The sequence below is a fragment of the Malaclemys terrapin genome, chromosome 3 (genome assembly GCF_027887155.1).
Source record: "Malaclemys terrapin pileata isolate rMalTer1 chromosome 3, rMalTer1.hap1, whole genome shotgun sequence".
In the NCBI taxonomy this organism is placed as follows: domain Eukaryota; kingdom Metazoa; phylum Chordata; order Testudines; family Emydidae; genus Malaclemys; species Malaclemys terrapin.
In genome coordinates, this window is record NC_071507.1 from 118,117,053 (window position 1) to 118,143,962 (window position 26,910).

Consider the following 26,910-nt stretch of genomic DNA (forward strand, 5'->3'; position numbering starts at 1 on the left):
GGTTTACTATCCTTAGAGTTAGAAAGTTTTTCCTAACATCTAAACTAAATCTCCTTTGCTGCAGATTAAACCCATTACTTCTTATCCTACCTTCAGTGGACCCAGAGAACAGTTGATTACTATCCTCTTTACAACATCCCTTAACATATTTGAAGACTGTTATCAGGTCCCCATTCAGTCTTACTTTCTTAAGACTAAACATGCCAGTTTTTAATCTTTCCTCATATGTCAGTTTTTCTAAACCTTTTATCACTTTGTAGCTCTGCTCTGGACTTTCTCAAGTTCTCCATCTTTCCTAAAGTGTGGAGCCCAGAATTGGACACAGATTCCAACAGAGTACCAGTGCTGAGTAGAAAGGGACAATTACCTCCCATGTCTTACATATGAACCCCCTGTTAATATACCCCTGAACATTAGTCTCTTTTGCAACTGCAAAATGGTATATTTTGCTTGGTAGTGTTCTAGTCAAATTATTTGTATTGAGTTTGGGGCATTTTAGCACTAACTTATTAGGAACAGGACTCTGTTAGGCACTTTACAAATACATAGGAAAGTACACTCCTTCTTCCAAATAACTTGCAATCTAATTTGAAACAAGACTCCTTAAATGCCTGTGAAGAACAATAGGAAGGGGAGATGGGTGATAAAAGTATGATCGTATCAGAGCTACCATAAGCTAGCTATGTGTACTGCTTGATGGTTCAAAGTTAGTGGAAGCCGTAACAGTGCATATGTGGTCCTGAATGAATCTTTTGAGTGAGGGGGAGGATAATATATCTGGCGATGAGTAGAATTTTTACAATTACTCTTTTCTAGTTATATCAGTAAAGTTGTTGTGAATAAAATGAAAAGAACTTCTTTAGACAATGATGCTAATTCTCTGTTTGGTATCTAAGTAACCTAACAGTTATTTTTGTACAGTCTCTAGTGAAATGCAACTATTTTTGTATGCTTGAATGTAGATATTGAATTTTTCATTCTTCCCTTGTCATTCAGGATTAATGTCCAATCTGGGTTCTTGCCCTCTAAACTTTCGTCTTCAGACATGTTTGTCTTCAATTCAAATATTTTCTTCCTTTTTGCAATAAACAGTCTAATAATGTTTTGGACTCACTTTCAGTAACTTGTTTGGGAAAGGAAAGTTGTAGAATGCCCTAAGGACATCTTTTGTATTTAACTATTACTCCTGGGATGTTTTTCACCTTCAGCTCACAGGGTTAATATATTTGAGAGCCAATGTCGTGAGCATCTCAAATTTCTCAGAAGGAAAATCTGCAGGGAGAAAAAGGGAACATCCAACTTCTCTTCTGTTCAGTACTGGGAATACGGAGCTGGTTCCTCTACCCTTATTTTGATGCTTTTCCAGTCTCCCACCCTCCTCTTTAGCCCTTCCTAAAAGTAAGGAAGAAAAGGGAACTAGATGAAAGTGGATAGGTGAAGAATGAGACAAGAGCTTTAACCTCAAGATATTTTGTTTTAATCCAGATCTTGGCAACAGTCACAGTCATAAGATGAATGCTTGGTGGACTGTTTGGAACAAGTTTTGTCTCTGCTTTTAAATAAGGCAGTAATCTAACTCAAATGGTTCAGGTGGTAACAGCTGTTTATATTGCGTACAGATGTGGTCTCCTCATCTCAAAAAAGATATACTGGTATTAGAAAAGGTTCTGAGAAGGGCAACTAAAATGATTAGGGGTTTGGAAGGGGTCCCATATGAGGAGAGATTAAAGAGGCTAGGACTTTTCATCCTGGCAAAGAGGAGACTAAGGGGGGATATGATAGAGATATATAAAATCATGAGTAGTGTGGAGAAAGTGAATAAGGAAAAGTTATGTACTTGTTCCCATAATATAAGAACTAGGGGCCACCAAATGAAATTAATGGGCAGCAGCTTTAAAACAAATAAAAGGAAGTTCTTCTTCACACAGCGCACAGTCAGCCTGTGAAACTCCTTGCCTGAGGAGGTTGTGAAGGCTAGGACTATGACAGGGTTTAAAAGAGAACTAGATAAAATTCATGGAGGTTAAGTCCAATAATGGCTATTAGCCAGGATGGGTAAGGAATGGTATTCCTAGCCTCTGTTTGTAAGAGGGTGGAGATGGATGGCAGGGGAGAGAGATCATTTGATCATTACCTGTTAGGTTCACTCCCCCTGGGGCATCTGGCATTGGCCACTGTCGGCAGACAGGATACTGGGCTGGATGGACCTTTGGTCTGACCCAGTATGGCCGTTCTTATGAAATACTTATCTGAAAATTGGGGAATATTAAACCTGGTATGAGACTGCCCAGCTAAACATTGAGTGCTATACTGCAATACCATATCTGTATTGCCTTTTCTACCACTGTAACTACTGCTCTTGCAGAACTGTTTCCTTCATTAAAAATGAGAATTAGCGGCAAAGCAATCTTGATGATCAAAATTACTTAAGATGTCTTAACATGCCAGCTAAGGCAAATGTTTTCAGGACAAGTGAACAATTTTCAAACTCTTACAAGTTACATGAGAATATCACAATTTATTTCCAGTCTTTTAATGCTTAGGTTTTTTAAACAGTGAAATTTTATGCATATTCTATTAACGTACATTTTATACCTGTTTACCCTATGGATACAGATAACCACGGGCAAGATTTTCTAGTGTGGCCTTTTTGAACTGTCCTATTGGTATAATTTGGCCCTAAAACTAGCTAATTCAGCCTAGAGAGGATCACCCAAGTGCAAGATATAGAGCTGATGGAAGGGTTCACATGCTGTTCCCCTTTTCTCCTCCTTTTTTAGCAGGAAGAATGGTGGGCCCTGAGAAAAGGATCATGACTAGGATACTTGTGCACTACGCTTCTGGCCACTGCCACACAAGCTACAGCAGCCCTTAGGCTGCTCTAACTGGATACAAAGACACTGACCTTGTGCTGAGGAGCATTTGTGTCAGGAGTCTTAAGGTGAACTTTAAGCCACCTTTTTACCATGATCCCCTCCCAGCTTGTAACTTGTGGTCTGTTACCTTCAGTGATAGCTAAGGATCTGGCCGCATAACTCTGACTCAAGGTAACAGGGAAATTTTTAGTGGTGGTGTTCAATTGAGATATTAGAAGTGAACATTCAAGATTCACTTCCTCTAAAATGTACTGTTAAAGTGTATATTGCATATCAAAACTATATTCAGGCATTAATCCTGAGTGACTTGATATACCTACAATAATTCTTAGAATAATTGAGTTTCATGTTTATGTAGACAGGTCAGAGGAAAGGTTGTCCTTTTGTTTCTGCATTTATAAAGTTCTCTTCATTTTTAAGTGTGTATATATGAAATGTCAAGCAATAGAATACATTCCCTTAACTACTCATTTCCATTCTCCTTAGTTAATTTTTAATTAAATGTCAGAATTAAGAGTTAGCTATTTTCTTTAGAACAAAGCAACATATGTCTTTAAAAAAAAAAACTACAACAAAACACTCTGCACACACTTCTCCCCTCGAGGAGGGGTTGAGAGAACTAACACGAGTCAGACCACTTAATGCAGTACTGGAAGGCCCTCATACAAGGGTGATGTGGGAGGTCTAAAAATCTATACAGAATAGAACCTTATCAGTAATTTACCACAACTCCTATTAAGAAATACTACTTAGCATTTCTATCATGCCTTCCATTTGAGGATTTTAAAGTGCTTTACTTTAATGAATTAATCCTCACAACAGCCCTTAATGTTTTTTCCTTTGTTGTATTTATTTTATTTTAATGTCTAGAATTCATTGTTGATTTTTATGTAGGCTACAAACTGATCATATGAATGACTTAAAATAAGCTGGTCACGTCTCTTTCATACATAGCATTAAATCCAGTACGTAGTTGTATATTTCACAATATTATGTGTCATATGAATGATTGCTAAGGATGTTCCTGAAACCAGTGTGGCTAGCTTGTCTAGGCACTTGATGGGATTCTCAAGGTTTCAAGTAGTTCTAAAAAGCTTCTCCAACACTGTTCAGGTACCTTATGCTGTGAGTAAAATTTTCTAAACTGCCTAGAAGCCCAGGTCTTACTGAAAGGCAATTGGACTTGGTCACTTAAATTACTTAAACACTTCTGGAAAATATTACCTTATCCCTCATATGAAACCTTGAATGAAAATTATCTCTTAAATGTATTTTTAAAAAGGTCTTTGGTTTATTTCACTAGAATTAAAGTCTGTGCAAGAGGCTATTTGGTGGAACACTAACATGAACGTACTTCAGAATATGCTTGACATCATCTTACTGATTTAGAAACATTGACGTTTTGTCTGAGTATTATGCAAACAAGCCAGTGTGTACATACTTTTTACTCAGTATGATGCCATTAGGAAATTAGGCTATTAACACTGGGAATCTGTTCAGTTCACAATTTGCAATAATCACCACACTGACAGATCAGAGCTTCTGTATATTAAGATCCTTGGTGACAAGGGATATGTTTGTATCTGTGACAAAATAGTGTTTTTACCAATGGTAACTCTGACAAGGTGTTGCATGTTATGTCTGTATATATAAACTTGAACTCCTATGAAACTGAAATATATGGACTGGAATTAAATGAAAATGGAGAGATCTCCCTTTAAGGTGTTAAAGCATTATCCTACTTAATGTAAGCCATGTGGGGCTCAAACAACATTCTGTTGATTATCACTGTTATATTTTAATTTTAAGTTTAAAAATTGGGAGTATTCTATCCCAATATATACTTTATTTTAATTAACTGATGCTTTAAATCTTATGTATAAATAATTTCTACTAAACCTATATTTTGTTAGCTTGTGTCCTCTTGACTGGATATTCTGACATAAACTTTGCATTTTTATTGAAGGCACTGTTTGGAATTTATGAAACAATGAAACAAAAATCACTTACAAGCAAATGTAGCTAACAGTCCAAAATGGTTTTAAAAAGACTAATCTCCTACCTTAGTTGCTATAATGTTTCCATAGATACTCCTACTACTCGTGGATAGGATTCTGTGTCTGTCACGGAGGTTGTGGAAATCACAGATTCCGTGATTCTGCAGCGGCCGGTGTGGCTGGCCCCGGGGCCAGCCGCAGCCAGCCACTTGGGTGGCCCCGCAGCCAGCTACACCGGTCGCTGCTGGAGCTGCCCTGGCTGCTGATTGGGTGGCCCAGGGCAGCCGGCCCCAGGGACTGCCCAAGCAGCGGTCCTAGGGGCAGTGGGAGCAGTGCCGGGGATGCAAACCCAGGGCGGTCGGAGCAGCGGCTGCTCAGTGGCCCCAGGCAGCCGGTGCCACTAGCCCCAGCTCCCCCAAACTCCCCAGCTAAGATTTAGTGAGGGATATTTATTGTACAAGTCATGGAGAGGTCACGGGGCTGTGAATTTGTGTTTATTGCCTGTGACCTGTCCATGACTTTGTTAAAAAATACCCATGACTAAATCACAGCCTTACTCATGGATTTTAGCTAACTGCTGTAGTAGCAACTACAACAGCACATTTTACTTTGCATCCAATGGGGGAGGGAAAGATTAGGTTTTCTTGTGAATTTTGCTGAGATTAGATTAATGAAATGTGACTCAGTGAAAGATTTAGTTTGTGCTGTCTTTTAAACCTCGGGATAAGGCATAATTTTTAAAGTGAATAGAACAGATTTGGATTATGCAATTTACAAGTTTTTTTGTATAAATATAATGTCCAGTATAGGATTATCTGTAATAGCAATATTTGGAAAAAAAGATTAGAATAAGAATTCCTAATGCTTGAGTGGTGGGGAATATGGGCTAGTCTACACTGGCAATGCTAAAGCACTGCCATGGCAGCGCTTTAACGTGGCTTGTGTGGTCGCGGCAGAGCACTGGGAGAGAGCTCTGGTACGTTGGGGAGAGCACTGGTGCACTGTCTACACTGGTGCTTTACAGCGCTGAAACTTGCTGCACTCGGGGTGTTTTTTCACCCCCCTGAGTGAGAAAGTTGCAGCGCTATAAATTGCCTGTGTAGACAAGCCCCATTAGTTGTGTTAAACTCTTTCTGATGCTGTCTCCATACCAGTTTGACCCGGATATGGAATTGGCTAAGGGTGATTGTCCCTTTCCTATATTCTTGTAATTGAATCTGGGTTCATCTGATAGGTAGAATTGAAAGCTGTATTTCCTTTTTTTTTTTTTTTTTGTTTACATTAGATAAAATTGCATATTGCCTTTGAATACTATAGGAAGTGAGGCAGTGATAAGTTTGGATCCAATTTTGTAAAGCAATTACAAATTCAGGGGGGTTAAGCTTCTTCAGAGGCCAGCTAGGGAAGATGCTTAGATCTCCTGTGTAAAGTTTTGGGTGGAGGTTCAAAACACCGCTGCTTTGAGTTGATAATTGATAACAGCAGAAAGCCTAATCATTTGAGAAATCACAATGTAATTGGCTCTCTAATGGGTATGGTTCGGCACCCTGATTTAAACCAGCCCAGGTGATTTCTAGCAATCTGGATTGTGATCTTTCTTGAATTATGGACAATGATGTTGATTGGAGATGGTTCAGAGAAGAGCCATAGGAATGATTAAAGGATTGGAAATCATCTCTTACAATGAGAAACTCAAGGAGCTCGATCTGTTTATCTGATCAAAGAGAAAGTTAAGGGATGGCTTCATCACAGCCCAGAAGTACTTACATGGGGAACAGAAATTTGATATCAGGGCTTTTCAATCTAGCAGACAAATATATAACAAGACGCAATGGCAAGAAGTTGAAGCTAGACAAATCTAGATTAGGAATTAGGGAATAAGGTGCACATTTTAAGTGTTGGTAATTAACCATTGGACATATTCCTAAGGTTATGGTGGATTCTCCATCATTGGAAACTTTTAAATCAGGATTGAATGCTTTTCTAAAAGGTGTGCTGTAGTTCAAAAGGAATAAATTAGGGAAGCCCTATGGCCTGTTATGCAGGGTCAGACTAGATGATCACAGTGGTTCCTTCTGGCCTTATAATGAATGAATTATGCTAATTAAGAAATTCTAATTGGAAGCAGGGGATGGAGAGCATATTGAAAATGAAATATTGAAGATTATAACAGAGGATTGTTTAGCCAGAAGATGTTTGGTAAAATTCCAGTCTTAATGTGTTAGTACCAGAAACCTTGCCGAATCCAAGGCTTCATATGTGACTATCATCTGCTAAGGTGGCCAGACTTAAGGTAACTTTTTTGTTTAATGTATGTTGAAAGTAGAGCTACTACTTATAACACTAATGCAGTGATACACAGACCTCGGTGGTTCAGGAGCCAAATTAGCTCAAATCAGCATTTCCCAAAAGAGCCACAGCAGTGTGAATTCATTGTTTAATTTACTATAGTACCATATATTAATATTTAAACAGTATGGCAGGAAATATTTAGGTGTGTGTGCACGTATATGTATTCACAGCAGAATGAGCAAGTATTATTATTTTATCAACTACAATTGGTTAACATAGTAAACACATCCTGATTGATTAATAACTTAGGTTGGTTAATAATTAAATCATTGTTTTAATATCATGTGCTGCAAAGAGCCACAGGAGACACATTAAAGAGCAACTTGTGGCTCATAAGCCTCAGTCCGAGTATCACTGATATTAATTTAATATTAATGGAAAATGGTACCACAATGATTTGAGGAAAAAACAAGTGCACAAGAATTTTAAATTATTAAACTTCAACAAACAAGACTTCTTGGCTAATTAAAAAATACAAATTTGAGACTGATTTTTGTCTGTCCAGCATGTAGTGCTAACTAAAACGAGTCTATTAATCTATGATGTTTTGTCTCTTCTCTATACAACAAAAACAATATTAACAAACCGCAGGGGACACAGTTATTTACTAAATGTACATAAATATGCAACTTCTAGCTGCATAGTGTTACCTGGGTCTCCTCGAGGCTTCTGAAACCTAGAACACAGCAAAGAGCACTAGAGGGCTAACAAACTATTGAAAGGGGTGCTACTTTGCATAAAAAAAATCTTGTATTAAGCACTAAAGGAAAACTAAAAGAAGTGTGTCTGTAGAAAACTAATTGGAAATAAACTTGACTAAAAGTTTAATAGTCATAGCTAGCTGACAATAAGCAAAACTAGAAATTTTAAAGTGATATGGAAAAACATAGGAAAGAATGTCCTGGAAGTTTGGCATATACAACAAGATAATGAGCAAGCTTGGCTGTTAGTGGTTTTGAACCTATCCATTTGTTCTGTTACTTACTATAGGAGAGGTTTGTAGTGACCCTATATTTAAGTTGCCTAACACTGTCCATTATAAAGGATTTCTGCAACCTTTCTTTGAGAATCTCTCACCTCCCTTACTTGCTACAGGCCTTTGATATTCAGCACAGTTAATGGCCTGAGGCTTCAGAAGTGACTTTTCTTGTTCTGTGAAATTCCATTCAGATTTTGGTGAGGTATAGCCATTTTTAACCGTACAATTTCCTTTCTTTTGCTTGCCTTTTTTTAGGAAATGGCAGCATGGATTTATCCAGAGGCCAGGCTTACCTGTGTGGCAGCACCACCAACACCTGTTGTCTGAACACTAGGGAGCTAGGTGAAGTTGCTGGAGGGAGGGTAGGGTGACCAGATATCCTGATTTTATTGGGACAGTCCTGATTTTTGGGTCTTTTTCTTATACAGGCTCCTATTACCTCCCACCCCTGTCCCGATTTTTCACATTAGCTGTCTGGTCACCCTAAGAGAGGGTGAGGGGGAGAGACAAGCTGGGCCCCCCTTTCAACCACCATCTGGACCCAGCACATGGTGCTGGCAACCAGTCCTCCATCTCTGGGGACACCACCATGTAAGCAGGAGCTCCTCCAACTCCTAGGTCAGTTGCAGGATGAAGAGAGCCAGGCTATGCTGGGCCTGCCCCCGTGATTGTACCCTGGACCCAGCACTCTTGCACTTTGAGCATATTGCTAGACCTGTAGCTCTAGTAGCAGTCTCTGCTGTAATACTGCAGGTTCAGGGTTCAACCCTTGTTGATTCACAAGGGGTTGAGTAGGTTCCTAGTTGCACATACTCAGCTTGATTTTGCTTTGATGTTTTTAAAAACAAACAAACCCACAAAATCAGGAAATCTCGTACACAATCTGTTAAAAGAATACCAAGGTTGCAAAGCCAAGCACTCAAAACTTAGGAAGTGGCACATTTATGGTGGCCTGTGCAATCTTAATTTAACCCCCATATTGATAGTTATTAATTACCTGATGACTCATTTTCTTTAGGCGATTCCTGCATGTTTTATTCACTTGACAGGATAGGTACACAAGGGGGCAGAATTAAAATTGCTAAACAAGTACAGATTTATGCTCGCTCAACTCTCAAGTGTTTGACTTTGCAACCTGTAAGTTATATTTAAAACAGTTTTTGGTATAGTTACGGCAAAGTTCTGAGTAGTTATAATGGTACAATACTACTTTTTCAATTTAACTTTTTTTGTTCCTTCTCCATAAAGATAGTCTGCTATTTCTGTTATCTGAGAGAGATCAGCATGGCTATGTAAAGCAGCAAATGTGAGTTGTCTTTGTAGGAGATTACAGCTTGGCTTTTCTCCCCATGCAGAATTCTAGGTGCCCAGAAGTTGATTATTTTGTATAAAAAGGGACTGTTATGAAACAGGTATATATAAAACTAGTAATCCAGCCACACCTATCTAGCCTGAAAGTATTACTAAATGATAGCCCAATCTGGGGGAAAAAATTAGTTACAGCCTGTATAGAGGAATAGCTTCTTGTTCTCTTCAAGCATTAGTGGGACTTGACAATAGTAGTCACGCCCATGGTCACCTAAGAGATTTTTCTACTTCCTGAAAAATAAGTTGATAGCCTCAAAGTTTCTATGATAGAAATAAATGTTACCTTGTCTTTTGAGTATTGCCTGTATGAATCCCCTTCCTTGGTGTGAATGCACCTTGCATGCCTGAGTTCAGATATTTCTAGAGAGCAATGTCTCAGCCTATGCACTCAACCAGCATGTGACTTTTACCTGAAGAGAGACAAGGGGATAGAGAAGAAGAAAAGAGAGCAAGTATACAGATGCAAATAAGTACCCACATTGAGCATTGTAGTTTTTTCTTAAGATGTCCTTTTATTGTTGACATGATTTTTAGAATAGCCCAATTAACCTATTAATGACGTTAACTTGCAGGTATAAAAACTTTACCCACTATTATATGGATCATATCAGAACATTGGGGTCTTTCATTTTTAAGTTTGAAAAGTTTGTTGGCTCTGACACTAAGCATTCTACTAGCAATAATTTAAGGGTAAATTCAGCAGATGAACATTCTACTTGCTGATTCAGAACTGCACTCAGAAATTTTCTCAATACCAATAAGTATTAAACACTTGTAAAAGAAGCTTATTAAATACAAAAATTTAAGTCCTGCTGTTAAAATGTCTGTTTGGCTAGTTCAGTTTTGAATTCACTTCGAGGCAGTTTGACATCTTCATTTTTTGCCAAATATACTTATTATTTGACTTATTTAAACTGAAGAATGTGACTTTAATAATATTAGGTTTCAGAGTTGCAGCCGTGTTAGTCTGTATCCGCAAAAAGAACAGGAGTACTTGTGGCACCTTAGAGATTAACAAATTTATTAGGGCAGTAGCCCACGAAAGCTTATGCTCTAATAAATTTGTTAATCTCTAAGGTGCCACAAGTACTCCTGTTCTTTTTAATAATATTAAATGGTAAATTTTTACCTAGTTTTCTAAGCTGGTCTTTGTCACATACACTCAACTCTGGACAATGATTGTATGTGACTGTACTAAAAATTCATGAAGAGCTCTTTGTAGCTCAAAAGCTTGTCTTTCACCAACAGAAGTTGGTCCAATAAAAGATATTAGCTCCTCCACCTTGTCTGTCTCAACATGGGGCCAACATGGCTACAAGAACACTGCAAACTAAAAATTCATGTTTGTCACTGACTGATCTTAATATACTTGTTAAGGCATGATAATATATCCCCTAATGCTTGGTACAGTCTTCCAGTTCATGGTCTTGTGTTTCCACATTTATTGATTAAAGAAAGGCTCAACTGTTAAATTAAGCATTCCAGCTATAAAGCCCATACTGCACTGTATTGTATTGTATCGACTAATTCCATGTAACTGTAAGTTCCTCTGGGCCAAGGACTTGACTATTTGGTGCACTTCACCTATTGTACATCTGTAATATATTATATGCTTTTCTCTACTTGCTGAATTGCTCTACAGAAGACCACAAAACCATGTCTGCTTGTATCAGCTAATCCACTGTAGTGGGTATTCTAAGATCTTTCATTAACACAACCGAGCATGTATCCTGGCAATATTTAGTAACCCAAAAGATAAGTATTCTGATTCTCTTCTGTTTCATTAGGAAAGTGTCTCCATGAAACCAAATGAAAGACTTTTCTCTAATAAGCTGTCATGACACAATGACAAAGAACTCCTCTGAACATCAGATGAAATAATTAGGATAAGTGCTTAGTACAGCCATATTTAGTGATTCTTGTAAAATACAAGCAATATGCAGAAGTCTTTGCGGAGCATAATAAAAGTATCCTCGACTTCCAGAAAACTGTTGTGAAGTATTCTGGCAAATCTGTCAGTCAGGGCAGAATTTGTTTCTGAGAAGAAAAATAATCGCTGCTACTCTTTTCTGCTGTTGCTAGGTAGAAGATATAGTGTCTGGCACAAAATATGGTGGATTCAGTGGTCTGGCTAACACTTTTCAATTATTTCAACACCAGCGGGTCAAATTCCTCGGTTAGATTATATTTTCTATCATCTAAATACTCTTACTTGCTTTGAAAAGGAAAGTGTTGAGCCCAGATGCAGAAAATGATCATCCTTCCTGATCAGCAGTTAAGAATCTGGTATTCAGGGGGCTAGGGCTGCTCTGTTTAAATGAAGTGGACAACTAGGATTCCTATTAAATTATTTTAATTATACTGTCTCATTATTTTATGGTTGTGTTGGTGTTTAATTTAAACTTTACAGAGTAACTTTCTATTTCTTCTTTAGCCAGCTTTCAGTCTAATACTTGGGAGATTTCAGTTACACCTGGTTAAGTTTATGAAAATGTGTGGAGAGGGTGGAAAGTATCTAAATAAATCATGTCTCATTTGGATGTCAAAAGCAGAATTGGTTGCAAAATGGGGCTGGCGGGGAAGGAGGGGGAAGAGAATCTATGGAAAATGTTGCCCATTTTTGTGAAATTGAGAAGCCAGGTTTTGGTGAAAACAAATATTTGTCATGATCTGACCAAAGACATATTATAGATTATGGTCTATAACTAGGTATTGAAGTGAGGATGTTTTCCCATCCCAAGGGTATAATTATAATATTGGGTTATAGGTTAAAGATGCAGATTACAGAAAAACAATTATTTTAAGTATTTACTTAAATACTGGTGTCTGCACTGGGTATATTCATTCTCCCTTCACTCTCCTGTAGCCACACTTTACTCTTAGAGCAATTTTACATGCTACAGGAGGGGAGGAGGGAGAATGGACATACCCAGTGCAGACCTCAGGGCTATGGTAAGGAAACTGGAAGAAACTAACTTTTGGTGTCCAGGATTTATGCTACTCTCCCACCTGCTCCTCTGAAGTTGATTCCCACCATAACTTCTCCTTGCTCTGTAGCTGCAGGTGGTGTGGTCTTGCAGGAGTGTTTCTTCTAGAAGCTTGCTGGATTCTAGTGGAGGATGGAATAATAACTCAATGAAAAGCCAAGAAAAGACGGGAAGGAAATATCCAGTCTCTTCTGCTTCATATTTATACCATATGTGTGCATGGTTTGGCTTTAAAAATGAAATAATAAAGTGAGACAATCAGTAAAGCCCTGTTTTATGCTAAGGAAATTGATTCTTGTGCAAACCCTTACTGTAGACAGGCCTGCTCTGCTGCAGTGAAACTTTACCTTGGTTCAGCCTGCTACAAAATATTGCAGTTGAAAAATCTTCAAGAATAAAGGTCAAATATTTCTCTTGGCTGCAGGCATACAATTTTGATTGAAGCCAGTGGGAATTGCAAACATTTAGGGCAGATCTACACTACGGGGTTAAGTCAACCTAAGTTACGCAACTCAGGCTATGTGAATAATATAGCTGAAGTCGACGTAGTTTAGGTCGACTTACTGCAGTGTCTGCACTGCACTGGGTCCATGGGAGAGTTGACTTACATTATGCTTCTCCTTCTGGTGGACTACCGGAATTGACAGGAGTGCGATCTGCCATTGATTTAGTGGGTCTTCACTGCAGCGTTGATCGCTGGTAGGTGTAGACATACCCTTAGTGAATGACAGAATTTGAGGCTGTTAACTTATCCAGCACTGCGAGTGTACTCACGTAAATAGAAATTTCAACAGTTAACAAGCACCATCTGAAGAAGGCCTTATTGCCTTTGCTCATTTTTGGATATTGGATATAAGTGTAGATTTGAATGAAGGTCAATATACTGATCAGTATATAACATGCTCCCTTCAGTTTTTAACTCATTTGTTCCATTTGTAGCCTATATGTCATCGGAGACCATCTACAATAAAGGGTCATTAGGCAGTAGACAGATTAGCAACATGGACTCTGAATTCCCATATTGCTAGTCAAACATTTGAGGCTACAGTGGAGTTGCATCATAGGCGCATTTAACTTACACGATTTTAACTATACTCGCTCAGCAAAACAAAAACAAAAAAAGACAATTTAAATACTGTACCTGTAGTGCGGGCGATTCCGCCCGCCGTTCCACTCAATGAGTGTTTGACTATACACGATTTTCTCCTTACGCGCTGACTTCAGAACCTAACCCCTGCTTAAGATGCGACTCCCCTGTATTTGAATGTAGGTATAAATGTAACAGTACTTTCACTCCCACGTTAAAGAATGTATTCTGTGAGTTGGGAGTGGTAACATTGATTGTAACATGGAATGCTTGATCACAAATGTGATTCGTGTCCAGTTCATTTTGCAGTTGGCATTACAAGAAATATATGCTTCAAATGAAGCTGGAGTTTGAGATCTGAGAGAACCTGGAGACTAGTGTCAGTTGTAAAAGTTCTGAATTGTGTTAACTTCTTAGTGAATGCTCTATAATGATTCCATAAGGTTGTAACTGATGCCTGGTGAAACATACTTTACAGGGAGCTTTTTCTTTGTCTAAAACTAAATAGTGAAAAAAATTGATCAACATACTTACTGGTTTACATAGATGCAGAGAAGCTTGAAGGGAGCGGGGGTAAAAATATCCTTCTGCCACTTGACTAGGCCCTGGTCTACACTGGGCGGGGGGGAGGGAATTGATCTAAGTTACGCAACTTCATAGCTGAAGTTGACGTACTTAGATCGACTTACCGTGGTGTCTTCACTGCAGTGAGTCAACTGCTGCCGCTCCCCCATTGACTCTGCTTGAGCCTCTCGCGGCGCTGGAGTACAGGAGTTGATGGGAGAGGGCTCGGAGGTCAATTTATTGCGTCTAGAGTAGACACGATAAATTGATCCCCTGCTGGAACGATCGCTGCCCACCAATCCAGCGGGTAGTGGAGACTTACCCTTAATCTTTCACAGGAGTATTTGTTACGAAATGATTATTTGAGAGGTATAAACAGACATCCATCTTAATGGCTTGCTAACTGTGAAACACTTTGTAGGAGCTGCTGCCCCCCGCCACCTCAGCAGAGGGCACTGTGTGTATTGAGGAGCAACCTTGTTGCCATCCCCTTATCAAGCTCTGCCCTGTTGACATAGGCCCATCTCCTCCACCCTGTCTTCTACTCAGTTGCACAGGAGTTGCCTTCCAGGACCAAATCCAACTTGCTGGAAGATGGGTATTCAGATAAATGGGGTCGGCAGAGGGACCCAGCCTAACCAGAGAATGGTGATGTGTCCTCACCAATCCATCAGACTTGTGTAGATGGGGCCATTCTGACGGTCTGGGATCAGGAGGCGGCACTGTCCGCAAGGGGGTCAGTACTCCCAGGGTCCAGACTTCTGCTCTTTGTTTGCAGAGTTTCTGCTTGGTCTCCCCAGCAGAGGTGGTCAACTGCTGATTGGTGACTGCTGCAGCAGTGGGGAAGCAAGACTGGCAAGGAGCCTGGTTCCAGCAGTTGAGATGCCCTCTCACAGCCCCATCCACTTCTCCTGCCAGACAAAATCCCCTCCTGAAACCAGTTCTTCAGTATGGCCCCATCAGGTCCTGGTACCCGTCTGACAGCCTCGTCATGTGCCCTCCATCTGGGGGGCACATCCCACGTTTTGCAAACTCCTGTTTCAATCCATTCCAGAGAAGCATTATGGTCTGGCTAGGTGTGATTTAGTGATCATATATGTAGGTTCTGTGGCTCTGAGAAAACAACACACTTGAAGAAATACTCTGTTCAGATGATATGTGTTTTAGAGGTTGTGTACATTTAAAATGCTAAAGTGGCACAGCTGCACCACTGTAGACACTACCTACGCTGACAGAAGGACTTATCCTGTTGGTTTAGGTCATCCACCTCTCCAAGAGGCGATAGCTAGGTCGACAGAAAAATTCTTCTGTTGATCTAGTGCTGTCTACACCTGGATTGAGACTGGTTTAAGTACACCACTTAGACATGGATTTTTTTTTTTTTTTTGCACCGCTGACCAGTGTAGTTAAATGGATCTAATTTGCTAGTGTAGATCAGGCCTTAGTAATCTTCCCTTGAGGTACTAGAATTCCTCAAAATGAGTTTAGTACTTTCAAAGACCAACATACTCCTTGGTGTACCTATTGGTATGGGTATATTTGCATTTGTGTGAACATTCAGTCATAGAAAGAAAGCTATTGGCTACTGCTGCTAAAAGACATCCAGGAGCAGCAAATGATTCAGTGTGATATCCCCTCTCTCCATTCACAGTTGCAAATTATAGTAATTTTAAAATATGGACATAGCTTCTCAAATGAAGCAGCAGGCAGCTATGGTAGCTAAGTTAATTCCCCCCCCCCCCCCCCCGATATTTTGCCTAGACCTCTTCCGCTGGTGTTACCTGGACGGATCTTGAACCAGCTAGTTTATATCCAAGCCACAATCTCTTTGCCAGATATTGAAAACTACTCTAAAACTCTGCCAAATTTTGATCTCTTAAAAATTGCCCTCACCTGCTCCAGGAGAACACGTCAGACTGTCTTCAAAGTAATATTTACTTGTCTTGGTTCCAGCAGTTTATTATCTGAGGAAAATTCTTAACTGAATTAATATACTCTATACCAAATTTCATCTTGATGAGAATTAATTGGTCTCAATAATAAATTTGAGAATGGATTTAATTGAAATGGAACCTCTAGTATAACCATAGTATCGCATCAGTAACACAGTGCTGTTAGAAGATATTCCAGGAATTAATTTAATACATGCAACCTGAATTTATTTAAGCATTGAATTAAACACATCTTGAAAATACAGTATATTCTCAGTCAGTATTTGCTGTTATGTTTTCTTGTTAAATCAACATTATAATCCTGCTTTCATTTCCCTCCAGATGATGAAACATTCCTGGGATAATTATAAGCGTTACGCTTGGGGATTAAATGAACTGAAACCCATATCTAAACAAGGACATTCAAGCAATTTATTTGGTGAGTAGTTTGTACTTTTGTACTTAGTGACATGAATGTTAGGACAGTAAACCAGTTGAAGAGATTACAGTGGTGATACACATTCTCTTCCCAGCTGTTGTGATACTGACATTTTTTGCATAGAATGTGGTGTATAGAGGTTAACAGATTAAGGTGACGGCTTGCATTGCCTTGTCACAAGTTACGTCATCTTGCTCCTCTGAATGAAGATAATGAATAATTTCGGCGCTATACCATATGTGGATAATTACACTGTATTACACTACTCTGATCTAGATCACTTTGTCGCTACACACAGTAAAAACATAAAATAAAAAATTAAATGCTATACCAGGGACATGGCTACCACTACCTATTTCATGTGAGTGCAAAAGTGGAGCTTTCACAAGTATCTTCTGGCAAGGAGTGAGTGACCTGTTAATTGACTTGAAATGGAGAAAATCTCTAACTGGTTCTCTCTTTTGTGAGATGGCCTATAGTTGTACCCATAAATGTTGCAAGAGATATAGCTATAAATTAGTGTTAAACACTTCTTCAGCCCGAAATTAGCTTGAAAGAGTTACAGCTGTACTGGAAGAGTGTGGACAGAAGACAAAGGTAATGCATTTTAGAAATATCTTTTGAATTTAGAAATGGTGCAGGACTTAATAGAAGAGAAGCAGCTAAAGGAGAGGTTGAGTGGAGAGCACTGCTTTCTTATGCACAGATTAGTGTTGGCTTAAACCTTGTAGAACAGAAAAAAAAAACCCTGAAAATTGCTTATTAGAATATAGAAACTGTTGTCAGTCTTCATTATTCTGGAAATAATAAAAGCGAACTAATTTCCCTGATGCCCAAAAGATAGTGCATAGCTTTGATTTATTAGAAAGATACAAAAATATGTAAAACTATATATATTTTAAAATAGGGTGTTTATATCTTGCTTGAAACGGGAGAAGAGATGAAAAATTGTATTATCTTTGGATGACACTCCTAAAACAGCCTAAATGCAGCATTTAGCAAATCTTCAAGAGTTAAGTATTCTAGTGCAGCATTTCCAGAAGTTCAGGTTTTACCCCCCTCAGGATTCAAAGGTTGTGAGTGTATGTGTGGGGAAATGGGGGGGGGGGGGGGCGGAGGAGGGATGAGAACATAAGAATGGCCATAATGGGTTAGACCAGTGGTCCAGCTAGCCCAGTGCCCTTTTTTCTGACTGGCCAGTGCTTCAGAGGGAATGAACAGAACAGGGCAATTCAGTGATCCATCTCCTGGTGTCCAGTCCCAGCATCTGGCAGTCAGAGTCTTAGGGACACCCAGAGCATGGGGTTGCATCTCTGATGATCTTGGTAAATAGCCATTGATAAACTACTTCTCCATGAATGTATCTAATTCATCTTTGAACTCGGTTATACTTCTGGCCTTTACAACATCCCATGGCAACGAGTTCCACAGGTTGACTGCGCGTTGTGTGAAGACATACTTCCGTCTGTTATGTGAAGAGGTAAATAACACTTCCCTATTCACTTTCTACACACCATTTATGGTTTTATAGACAACTATCATATCTTCCCTTTGTTCACCTTGGAAAAGAGACGACTGTCCCAGTTTTTGAATCTCTCCTCATCTGGAAGCTGATCCATACCCCTAATCATTTTTGTTGCCCTTCTCTGTACCGTTTCCATTTCTAATATATTTTTTGAGCTGGGAAACCAGAACTGCATGTGGTATTCAAGGTGTGGGTGTATCATCGATTTATATAGTGGCATTATCTTTTCTGTCTTATCTGTCTTTCTTAATGGCTCCTAATGTTCTGATAGCTTTTTTGACTGCCACTGCACATTTGAGGAGCTGTTTTCAGAGAACTGTCTACCATGACTCCAAGATCTTTCTTGAGTGGGAACAGCTAATTTAGACCCCATCATTTTGTGGGTATAGTTGGCATTATGTTTTCCAATGTGCATTACTTTGCATTTATCAATACTGAATTTCATCTGCCATTTTATTGTTCATTCACCCACTATTGTGAGAACCCTTTGCAGCTCTTCATAGCTGCTTTGGACTTAACTATCTTCAATAATTTTGTATCATCTGCAAAATTTGCCACCTCACTGTTTACCCCTTTTCCCAGATACATTTATGAATATATTGAATAGCACAGGTACCAGTACAGACCCCTAGGGACACCACTATTTACATCTCTCCCTTCTGAAAACTGACCATTTATTCCTACCCTTTTCCCTGTCTTTTAAACAATTACTGATCCATGAGAGGATCTTCCCTCTTATCCCATGACTGCTTACTTTGCTTAAGAGCCTTTGGTGAAGGACCTTTTATTTGGGCTTGCAGAAAAATCTTTGACACTATATGCACTGGATCACCTTTGTCTATGTTCGTTTGACCCTCTCAAAGAATTCTAATAGATTGGTGAGGCATGATTTCCCTTCACAAAAATCGTTTTGACTCTTCCCCAACAAATAATATTAATCTATTTATCTGATTAAAGCTATAGTAAAGAAGAGAATTAACCAATTTGCCTGAAAGTTAAGCTTACAGACCTGTAATTGCCAGATGGTCTCTGGAACCTTTTTAAAAAAAATTGGTGTCACATTGTGTATCTTCCTGTTATCTGGTACAGAGGCTGACTTAAGTGATGTACCACAGCTGGTAGTTCTGCAATGCATACTTAGGTTCCTTCAGAACTCTTGCATGAATACCATCTGGTCCTGGTGACTTATTACTTTTTAGGTCATCGGTATGTTCCAAAACCCTTCTCTATTGATGCCTTAATCTGGGACAGTTCCTCAGATTTGTCAGCTAAAAAGAATGGCTCAGATGTGGGAATCTCCCTCCCATCCTCCTGTAGTGAAGGCTTCATTTAGCTTCTCTGCAATGGCCTTGTCTTTCTAGTGTGCTCCTTTGGCACCTCAATCGTCCAGTGGCCTCACTGATTGTTTGACAGGCTCCCTGCTTCTGATGTACTTAAAGTATTTTTTGCTGTTTAGTTTTTGTCTTTCGCTAGTTGCTCTTCAAATTCTTTATTAGCCTTTCTAATTATACTTGACTTGCCAGAGTTTATGCTGCTTTGTTTTTTTTCAGTAGGATTTGACTTCCAATTTTTAAATTATATCTTTTTGTCTCTAACTTCTTCTTCTTTTTGCCTTTTTTTTTTTTTTTTTTTTTTAGCCATTGAATTTTTTGGTCCTCTTACATGTGTACCCCAAATTAAACACCACAGTAATTTGAGCCTCTATTATGTTGTTTTTTAAAGTTTCCATGCAGTTTGGAGGCATTTCACTCTTGTGACTTCCTTTTATGTTCTGTTTTTAACTAGTGTCCTCATTTTTGTGTAGCTCCCCTTTTTGAAGTTAAATGCTACTGTGGGAGCTGCTTTGGTATATTTCCCCCCTACAAGGACGTTAAATTTAATTACATTATTGTCGTTATTACTGAGTGGTTCAGCTATATTCACCTCTTGGGACTAAATCAAAAAATGTCTCTCTCCTTGTGAGTTCCAGGACTAGCTGCTCCAAGAAGCAGTTACTAATAGTGTCTAGAAATTTTATTTGTGCATCCCATTCTGAGCTGACATGTACCTAGTCAATATGGGGACAGTTGAAATCCCTCATTATTATTGAGTTTTTTCTATTTTTATAGCTTCTCATCTACTTTAGCATTTCATAATAACTATCATCATTCTAGTCAGGTGGTTGGTAGTATATTCCTATTATACTCAAGCCTGGAATTTCTATCTATAGAAATTTCATGGTACAGTTTGTTTCACTTAAGATTTTTGCTAAACTTTACTCTATATGCATGCTTTCATTTATACTGCCTATCCCCCACCAGAATAACCTGCTCTGTCATTCCTATATATTTTGTCCCATTATCATATCATCAGGTTTCTGTGATGCCTATTATATCAGTATTCTCATTTAATACCAGGCACTCAAGTTCACCCATCTTAGTACTTGGACTTCTAGCATTTGTATATAAGCAGTTACAAAATTTTTCAATATTTAGTGGTCTGCCTTCATGTCATGTAATTGAATAGGACTCTTTTTCATTTGACTGTTTCTATTCAGCTCCTACCTGTATTTTTATCAGTTTCTATCCTCTCCTTTTTAATAGGATACAGAGAATCCCCATTAAAAGATCCTCTCCTAAGGGATGTCTCTGTCCCAAACCATGTGCTCCTCTGCACTTGTTGACTTCCCCCTCCACACTTAGTTTAAAAAAATAATAATAATAAATTAAAAATAAAACCTCCTCTACGACCTTTTTAATTTTACATGTCAGCTATCTGGTTCTGTTTTGGTTTAGGTGGAGCCCATACTTCTTGTATAGATTCCTCCTTTTCCAAAAGGTTCCTCAATTCCTAATAATCCTAAAAAATTCCTCACTATATCATTGTTTCATCTGCATGTTGAGATCCTGTAGTTCTGTCTGTCTAATTGGACACATTCATGGAATGGGAAGCATTATGGAGAATGCTACCATGAAGGTCCTAGGCTTTAATCTCTTACCTAGCAACCTAAATTTGGACTCCATGTCTTGAGAAATCAGCAACCTTTCCTTTGCACCTGGCAAGCAATTTACCTCCATGAGGTTCTCCAGGTGATTACAAACACAGTTGTTTATATTTCCTATGATCCCCCATTACTATTACCTATCTTCCTAATAACTGGGGTCCCCTCACCCAGAGGGATGTCCTCAGTGTGAAAGGATACTATGACATCATCTGGAAGAGGAGGGTCTCAACTATAGGAGCATTTCCTTCCGCTCCACTTTGATGTTATCTAATTAGACTTTCTTCCTCCTCACCAGCACAGAGGCTGTTAGAGTAGGGGTCGGAGACTCTGTGTCCCAGAAAGTCTTGTCTATCTACCTGTCTTCCTTAGCTCCTCCAGTTCAGCCACTCTGGCCTCAAGAGCTCCTACTTGATCTTTGAGGGCCATGTGCTGCTTGTACCAAATGGGCACACATGCCACTTGCCAACATAGCTGAGTGAAAAGAGAAATTTTAAAATATCCAAGCGTCGTCAGTGCAGCAGTATTGAGGATATGTCTTCATTGCAGAATCAACCCAGACTCTTACTTGGTTTTTAGCTCAACCCCATCCACATACAAAAACCTCTATCTGGGTTTGGAGGTGCTTTAAGCCTAGACTGGAATCCACCCACTTTCCACTGAGGACACAGACAAAAATCACTCAAGTGCTGATAATCTTCCATTGCTATTTTGAAAGAACAGATAGGTTCTTCTGCAATTGACAATACTAACTGTGAAAGAATCCTAATGTCTCAGCACAAAGAACCATGGGATATGCCCTCAGACACATGTAGGTGAATAAAGAACCAGTGAGGACATAAAAGCAGCAAAGAGTCCTGTGGCACCTTAGGGCTGGTCCACACTAACTCCCCAGTTCGAACTAAGATACGCAACTTCGGCTACGTGAATAACGTAGCTGAAGTCGAAGTACCTTAGTTCGAACTACAAGGTACTTACCGCGGGTCCACACGCGGCAGGCAGGCTCCCCCGTCGACTCCTCATACTCCTCTTGTGGAGCAGGAGTACCGACGTCAACGGTGAGCACTTCCGGGATCGATTTATCGCCTCTAGACAAGAGGCGATAAATCGATCCCAGAAGATCGATTGCTTACTGCCGAACCCGGAGGTAAGTATAGATGTACCCTTATAGACTAACAGACGTATAGGAGTATGAGCTTTCGTGGGTGAATACCCACTTCTTTGGATGCATGTAGTGGAAATTTCCAGGGGCAGGTATAAATATGCAAGCAAGAGTGAGTAAGGCTAGAGATAACGAGGTTAGTTCAATCAGGGAGGATGAGGCCCTCTTCTAGCAGTTGAGGTGTGAACACCAAGGGAGGGGAAACTGCTTTTGTAGTTGGCTAGCCATTCAGTCTTTGTTTAATCCTGAGCTGATGGTGTCAAATTTGCAGATGAACTGAAGCTCAGCAGTTTCTCTTTGAAGTCTGGTCCTGAAGTTTTTTTGCTGCAGAATGGCTACCTTTACATCTGCTATTGTGTGTCCAGGGAGGATGAAGTGTTTTCCTATAGGTTTTTGTATATTGCCATTCCTAATACCTGATTTGTGTCCATTTATCCTTTTATGTAGGATGAGGACATAGTAACACAGGTATGACTTAGCTGTGGGGATGCTCACGCCCAGTTTAGACTGACCAGGGTACTCACAGCTGGGTACCGATCACGTAGGTTAACTCTGCTCTGAAGGCATATACTGAGTTTGCAGAGATCCAGGACCAATAGCTGAGGTATGAACTCACTTATTTCAAAAAGAACAGGAGTACTTGTGGCACCTTAGAGACTAACAAATTTATTAGAGCATAAGCTTTCGAGGGCTACAGCCCACTTCTTCGGATGCATATAGAATGGAACATATATTGAGGAGCTATATATACACACATACAGAGAGCATGAACAGGTGGGAGTTGTCTTACCAACTCGGAGAGGCCAATTAAGTAAGTGAAAATCAAGGTAGCCCAGTACAGACAGTTTGATAAGAAGTGTAAGAATACTTACAAGGGAGATAGATTCAATGTTTGTAATGGCTCAGCCATTCCCAGTCCTTACTCAATCCTGAGTTGATTGTATGTAGTTTACATATCAATTCCAGCTCAGCAGTCTCTCCTTGGAGTCTGTTTTTGAAGTTTTTCTGTTGTAAGATAGCCACCCACATGTCTGTCATTGAATGACCAGACAGGTTAAAGTGTTCTCCCACTGGTTTTTGAGTATTATGATTCCTGATGTCAGATTTGTGTCCATTAATTCTTTTGCGTAGAGACTGTCCGGTTTGGCCAATGTACATGGCAGAGGGGCATTGCTGGCACATGATGGCATATATCACATTGGTAGATGTGCAGGTGAACGAGCCCCTGATGGTATGGCTGATGTGATTAGGTCCTATGATGATGTCACTTGAATAGATATGTGGACAGAGTTGGCATCGGGGTTTGTTACAAGGATAGGTTCCTGGGTCAGTGTTCTTGTTCAGTGATGTGTGATTGCTGGTGAGGATTTGCTTTAGGTTGGGGTGTTGTCTGTAAGTGAGGACAGGTCTGTCTTCCAAGATCTGTGAGAGTGAGGGATCATCTTTCAGGATAGGTTGTAGATCTTTGATGCGCTGGAGAGGTTTTAGTTGGGGGCTGAAGGTGACAGCTAGTGGTGTTCTGTTATTTTCTTTGTTGGGCCTGTCTTGTAGGAGATGACTTCTGGGTACTCGCCTGACTCTGTCAATCTGTTTTTTTTTTTACTTCAGCAGGTGGGTATTGTAGTTTTAAGAATGCTTGATAGAGATCTTGTAGGTGCTTGTCTCTGAGGGATTGGAGCAAATGCGGTTATATCTTAGAGCTTGGCAGTAGACGATGGATCGTGTTGTGTGTCCTGGATGGAAGCTGGAGGCATGTAGGTAAGTGTAGCGGTCAGTAGGTTTCCGGTATAGGGTGGTATGTATGTGACCATCGCTTATTAGCACAGTAGTGTCCAGGAAATGGACCGCTTGTGTGGATTGATCTAGGCTGAGGTTGATGGTGGGATGGAAATTATTGAAATCATGGTGGAATTCCTCAAGGGCTTCTTTTCCATGGGTCCAGATGATGATGTCCTCAATGTAGCACAAGTAAAGTAGGGGCGTTATGGGACGAGAGCTAAGGAAGCGTTATTCTAAGTCAGCCATAAAAATGCTGGCATACTGTGGGGCCATGCGGGTACCCATAGCAGTGCCGCTGACTTGAAGGTATATATTGTCCCCAAATGTGAAATAGTTGTGGGTGAGGACAAAGTCACAAAGTTCAGCCACCAGGTTAGCTGTGACATTATCGGGGATACTTTCCTGATAGCTTAAAGAAGAACAGGAGTACTTGTGGCACCTTAGAGACTAACAAATTTATTAGAGCATAAGCTTTCGTGGACTACAGCCCACTTCTTCGGATGCATCCGAAGAAGTGGGCTGTAGTCCACGAAAGCTTATGCTCTAATAAATTTGTTAGTCTCTAAGGTGCCACAAGTACTCCTGTTCTTCTTTTTGCGGATACAGACTAACACGGCTGTTACTCTGAAACTTTCCTGATAGCTTGTAGTCCATCTTTGTGTGGCATATTGGTGTAGAGGGCTTCTACGTCCATAGTGGCCAGGATGGTGTTTTCTGGAAGATCACCGATGGATTGTAGTTTCCTCAGGAAGTCAGTCGTGTCTCGAAGATAGCTGGGAGTGCTGGTAGCGAAGGGCCTGAGGAGAGAGTCCACATAACCAGACAAGCCTGATGTTAGGGTGCCAATGCCTGAGATGATGGGGCGTCCAGGATTTCCAGGTTTATGGATATTGGGTAGCAAATAGAATACACTGCTACTCTGAAACCTGTCACTGATTTCAGTGGGTGCTAATTCAGATGTCAAATAATAATTTAAATATCAAGTTAACTATTTCACTGCTTATCAAAGTGTGTAAGAAAAGAGCAAGTATCATTATGAAGAATATTATTTTTTGGATAGGTCTCTAGAAATGCACGAGGTTTTCAGAGGGGCATGATTTGTTCCCTTTTCCTGAAGGGAGGTCCTCAGCTTTCAAAAGTGTGGGAAACAAAAGTGTCTAAATTTATGAGAACAGTGGACTCCATGCATTTGAAGAAGTGGGTTTTTTACCCATGAAAGCTTATGCCCAAATAAATCTGTTAGCCTTTAAGGTGCCACCGGACTCCTCATTGTTTTTGTGGATACAGACTAACACGGCTACCCCTGATAAATTTATGAGAACACTGATTTTTCTTGTTTCAGTTAATTGCTGTTTGAAAGGTTTAATATTTGATTTGACTAAAATAGTTTTAACAAAATGGTTTAAAACGTTATTTGGATCTAATTGTAACTCCCTGTTTTTCTGACGTACCATAAAACAGAAGTGAAATTTCACCTTCACTAATTGATTCAGGATGGATCGCTTTTCAGTAAATAAATTCTGATAAGGGTCTATAATGCAATTTACTTACTGTTGTCATTTTGCATCCAGTATAAGTTGTTCCAGTGCTCAGACAGTATAAATTGTCATCTGAAAACCAGAGACCAGTATTTTAATAAGAAATAGCCATAAAATCATAAGAACAAGATATCTAAATAGGGGTTGTAATCCTTCATGACATTAGATAGACGTGCAGGAAAATTGCTAAAGATGTACTGTACTTTGAAATATTTCTTAGCCTGAGCGTTAGCAAAGGTCATGCTAGACATCCTTCACTGTGGAACAAGTGAGGTGTTATACTTAACCTTTACTTTTATGTGTCAAGGAAGAATAACAGCTATATTGTTGCTGAAGTTTGACAGTGATGGACAGATCACTGCTAATTATGCTTGTGAATATTATAGTGCAAGATTTAGATTTGAGTAGCTGGTGCAAACTACTCATGAGATTAATAAGCAGGGAAAAAAATTGAACATATCCCACTTAAAATGGCCACCAGAAAAATTAAAGTTCTGGAGACAAATGAATCCGTGTGCCATTTTAGTCAATGTAGCCTGGGATAAAGAATCATAGAATATCAGGGTTGGTAGGGACCTCAGGAGGTCATCTAGTCCAACCCCCTGCTCAAAGCAGGACCAGTTCTCAACTAAATCATCCCAGCCAGGGCTTTGTCAAGCCGGGCCTTAAAAACCTCCAAGGAAGGAGATTCCACCACCTCCCTAAGTAATGCATTCCAGTGCTTCACCATCCTCCTAGTGAAATAGTGTTTCCTAATATCCAACCTAGACCTCCCCCACTGCAACTTGAGACCATTGCTCCTTGTTCTGTCATCTACCACCACTGAGAACAGCCGAGCTCCATCCTCTTTGGAACCCCCCTTCAGGTAGTTGAAGGCTGCTATCAAATCCCCCCTCATTCTTCTCTTCTGGAGACTAAACAATCCCAGTTCCCTCAGCCTCTCCTCATAAGTCATGTGCTCCAGACCCCTAATCATTTTTGTTGCCCTCCGCTGGACTCTTTCCAATTTTTCCACATCCTTCTTATAGTGTGGGGCCCAAAACTGGACACAGTACTCCAGATGAGGCCTCACCAATGTCAAATAAAGGGGAATGATCACCTTCCTCGATCTGTTGGCAATGCCCCTACTTATACAGCTCAAAATGCCGTTAGCCTTCTTGGCAACAAGAGTACACTGTTGACTCATATCCAGCTTCTCGTCCACTGTGACCCCTAGGTCCTTTTCTGCAGAACTGCTACCTAGCCATTCGGTCCCTAGTCTGTAGCAGTGCATAGGATTCTTCCGTCCTAAGTGCAGGACTCTGCACTTATCCTTGTTGAACCTCATCAGGTTTTTTTTGGCCCAA

At 39.8% G+C, this 26,910-nt stretch overlaps 1 protein-coding gene across 1 annotated transcript in view; it reads left to right on the top strand.

Moving 5' to 3' along the window:
* The window catches only part of MAN1A1 (mannosidase alpha class 1A member 1), a 217,639-nt gene that overhangs the window by 39,566 nt on the left and 151,163 nt on the right, over positions 1-26,910 (top strand). Inside the window, exon 2 of the mRNA XM_054021752.1 lies at positions 16,484-16,580. Within this exon, the coding sequence (XP_053877727.1) occupies positions 16,484-16,580 (97 nt within the window). The remainder of the gene's footprint in view (positions 1-16,483; positions 16,581-26,910) is intronic.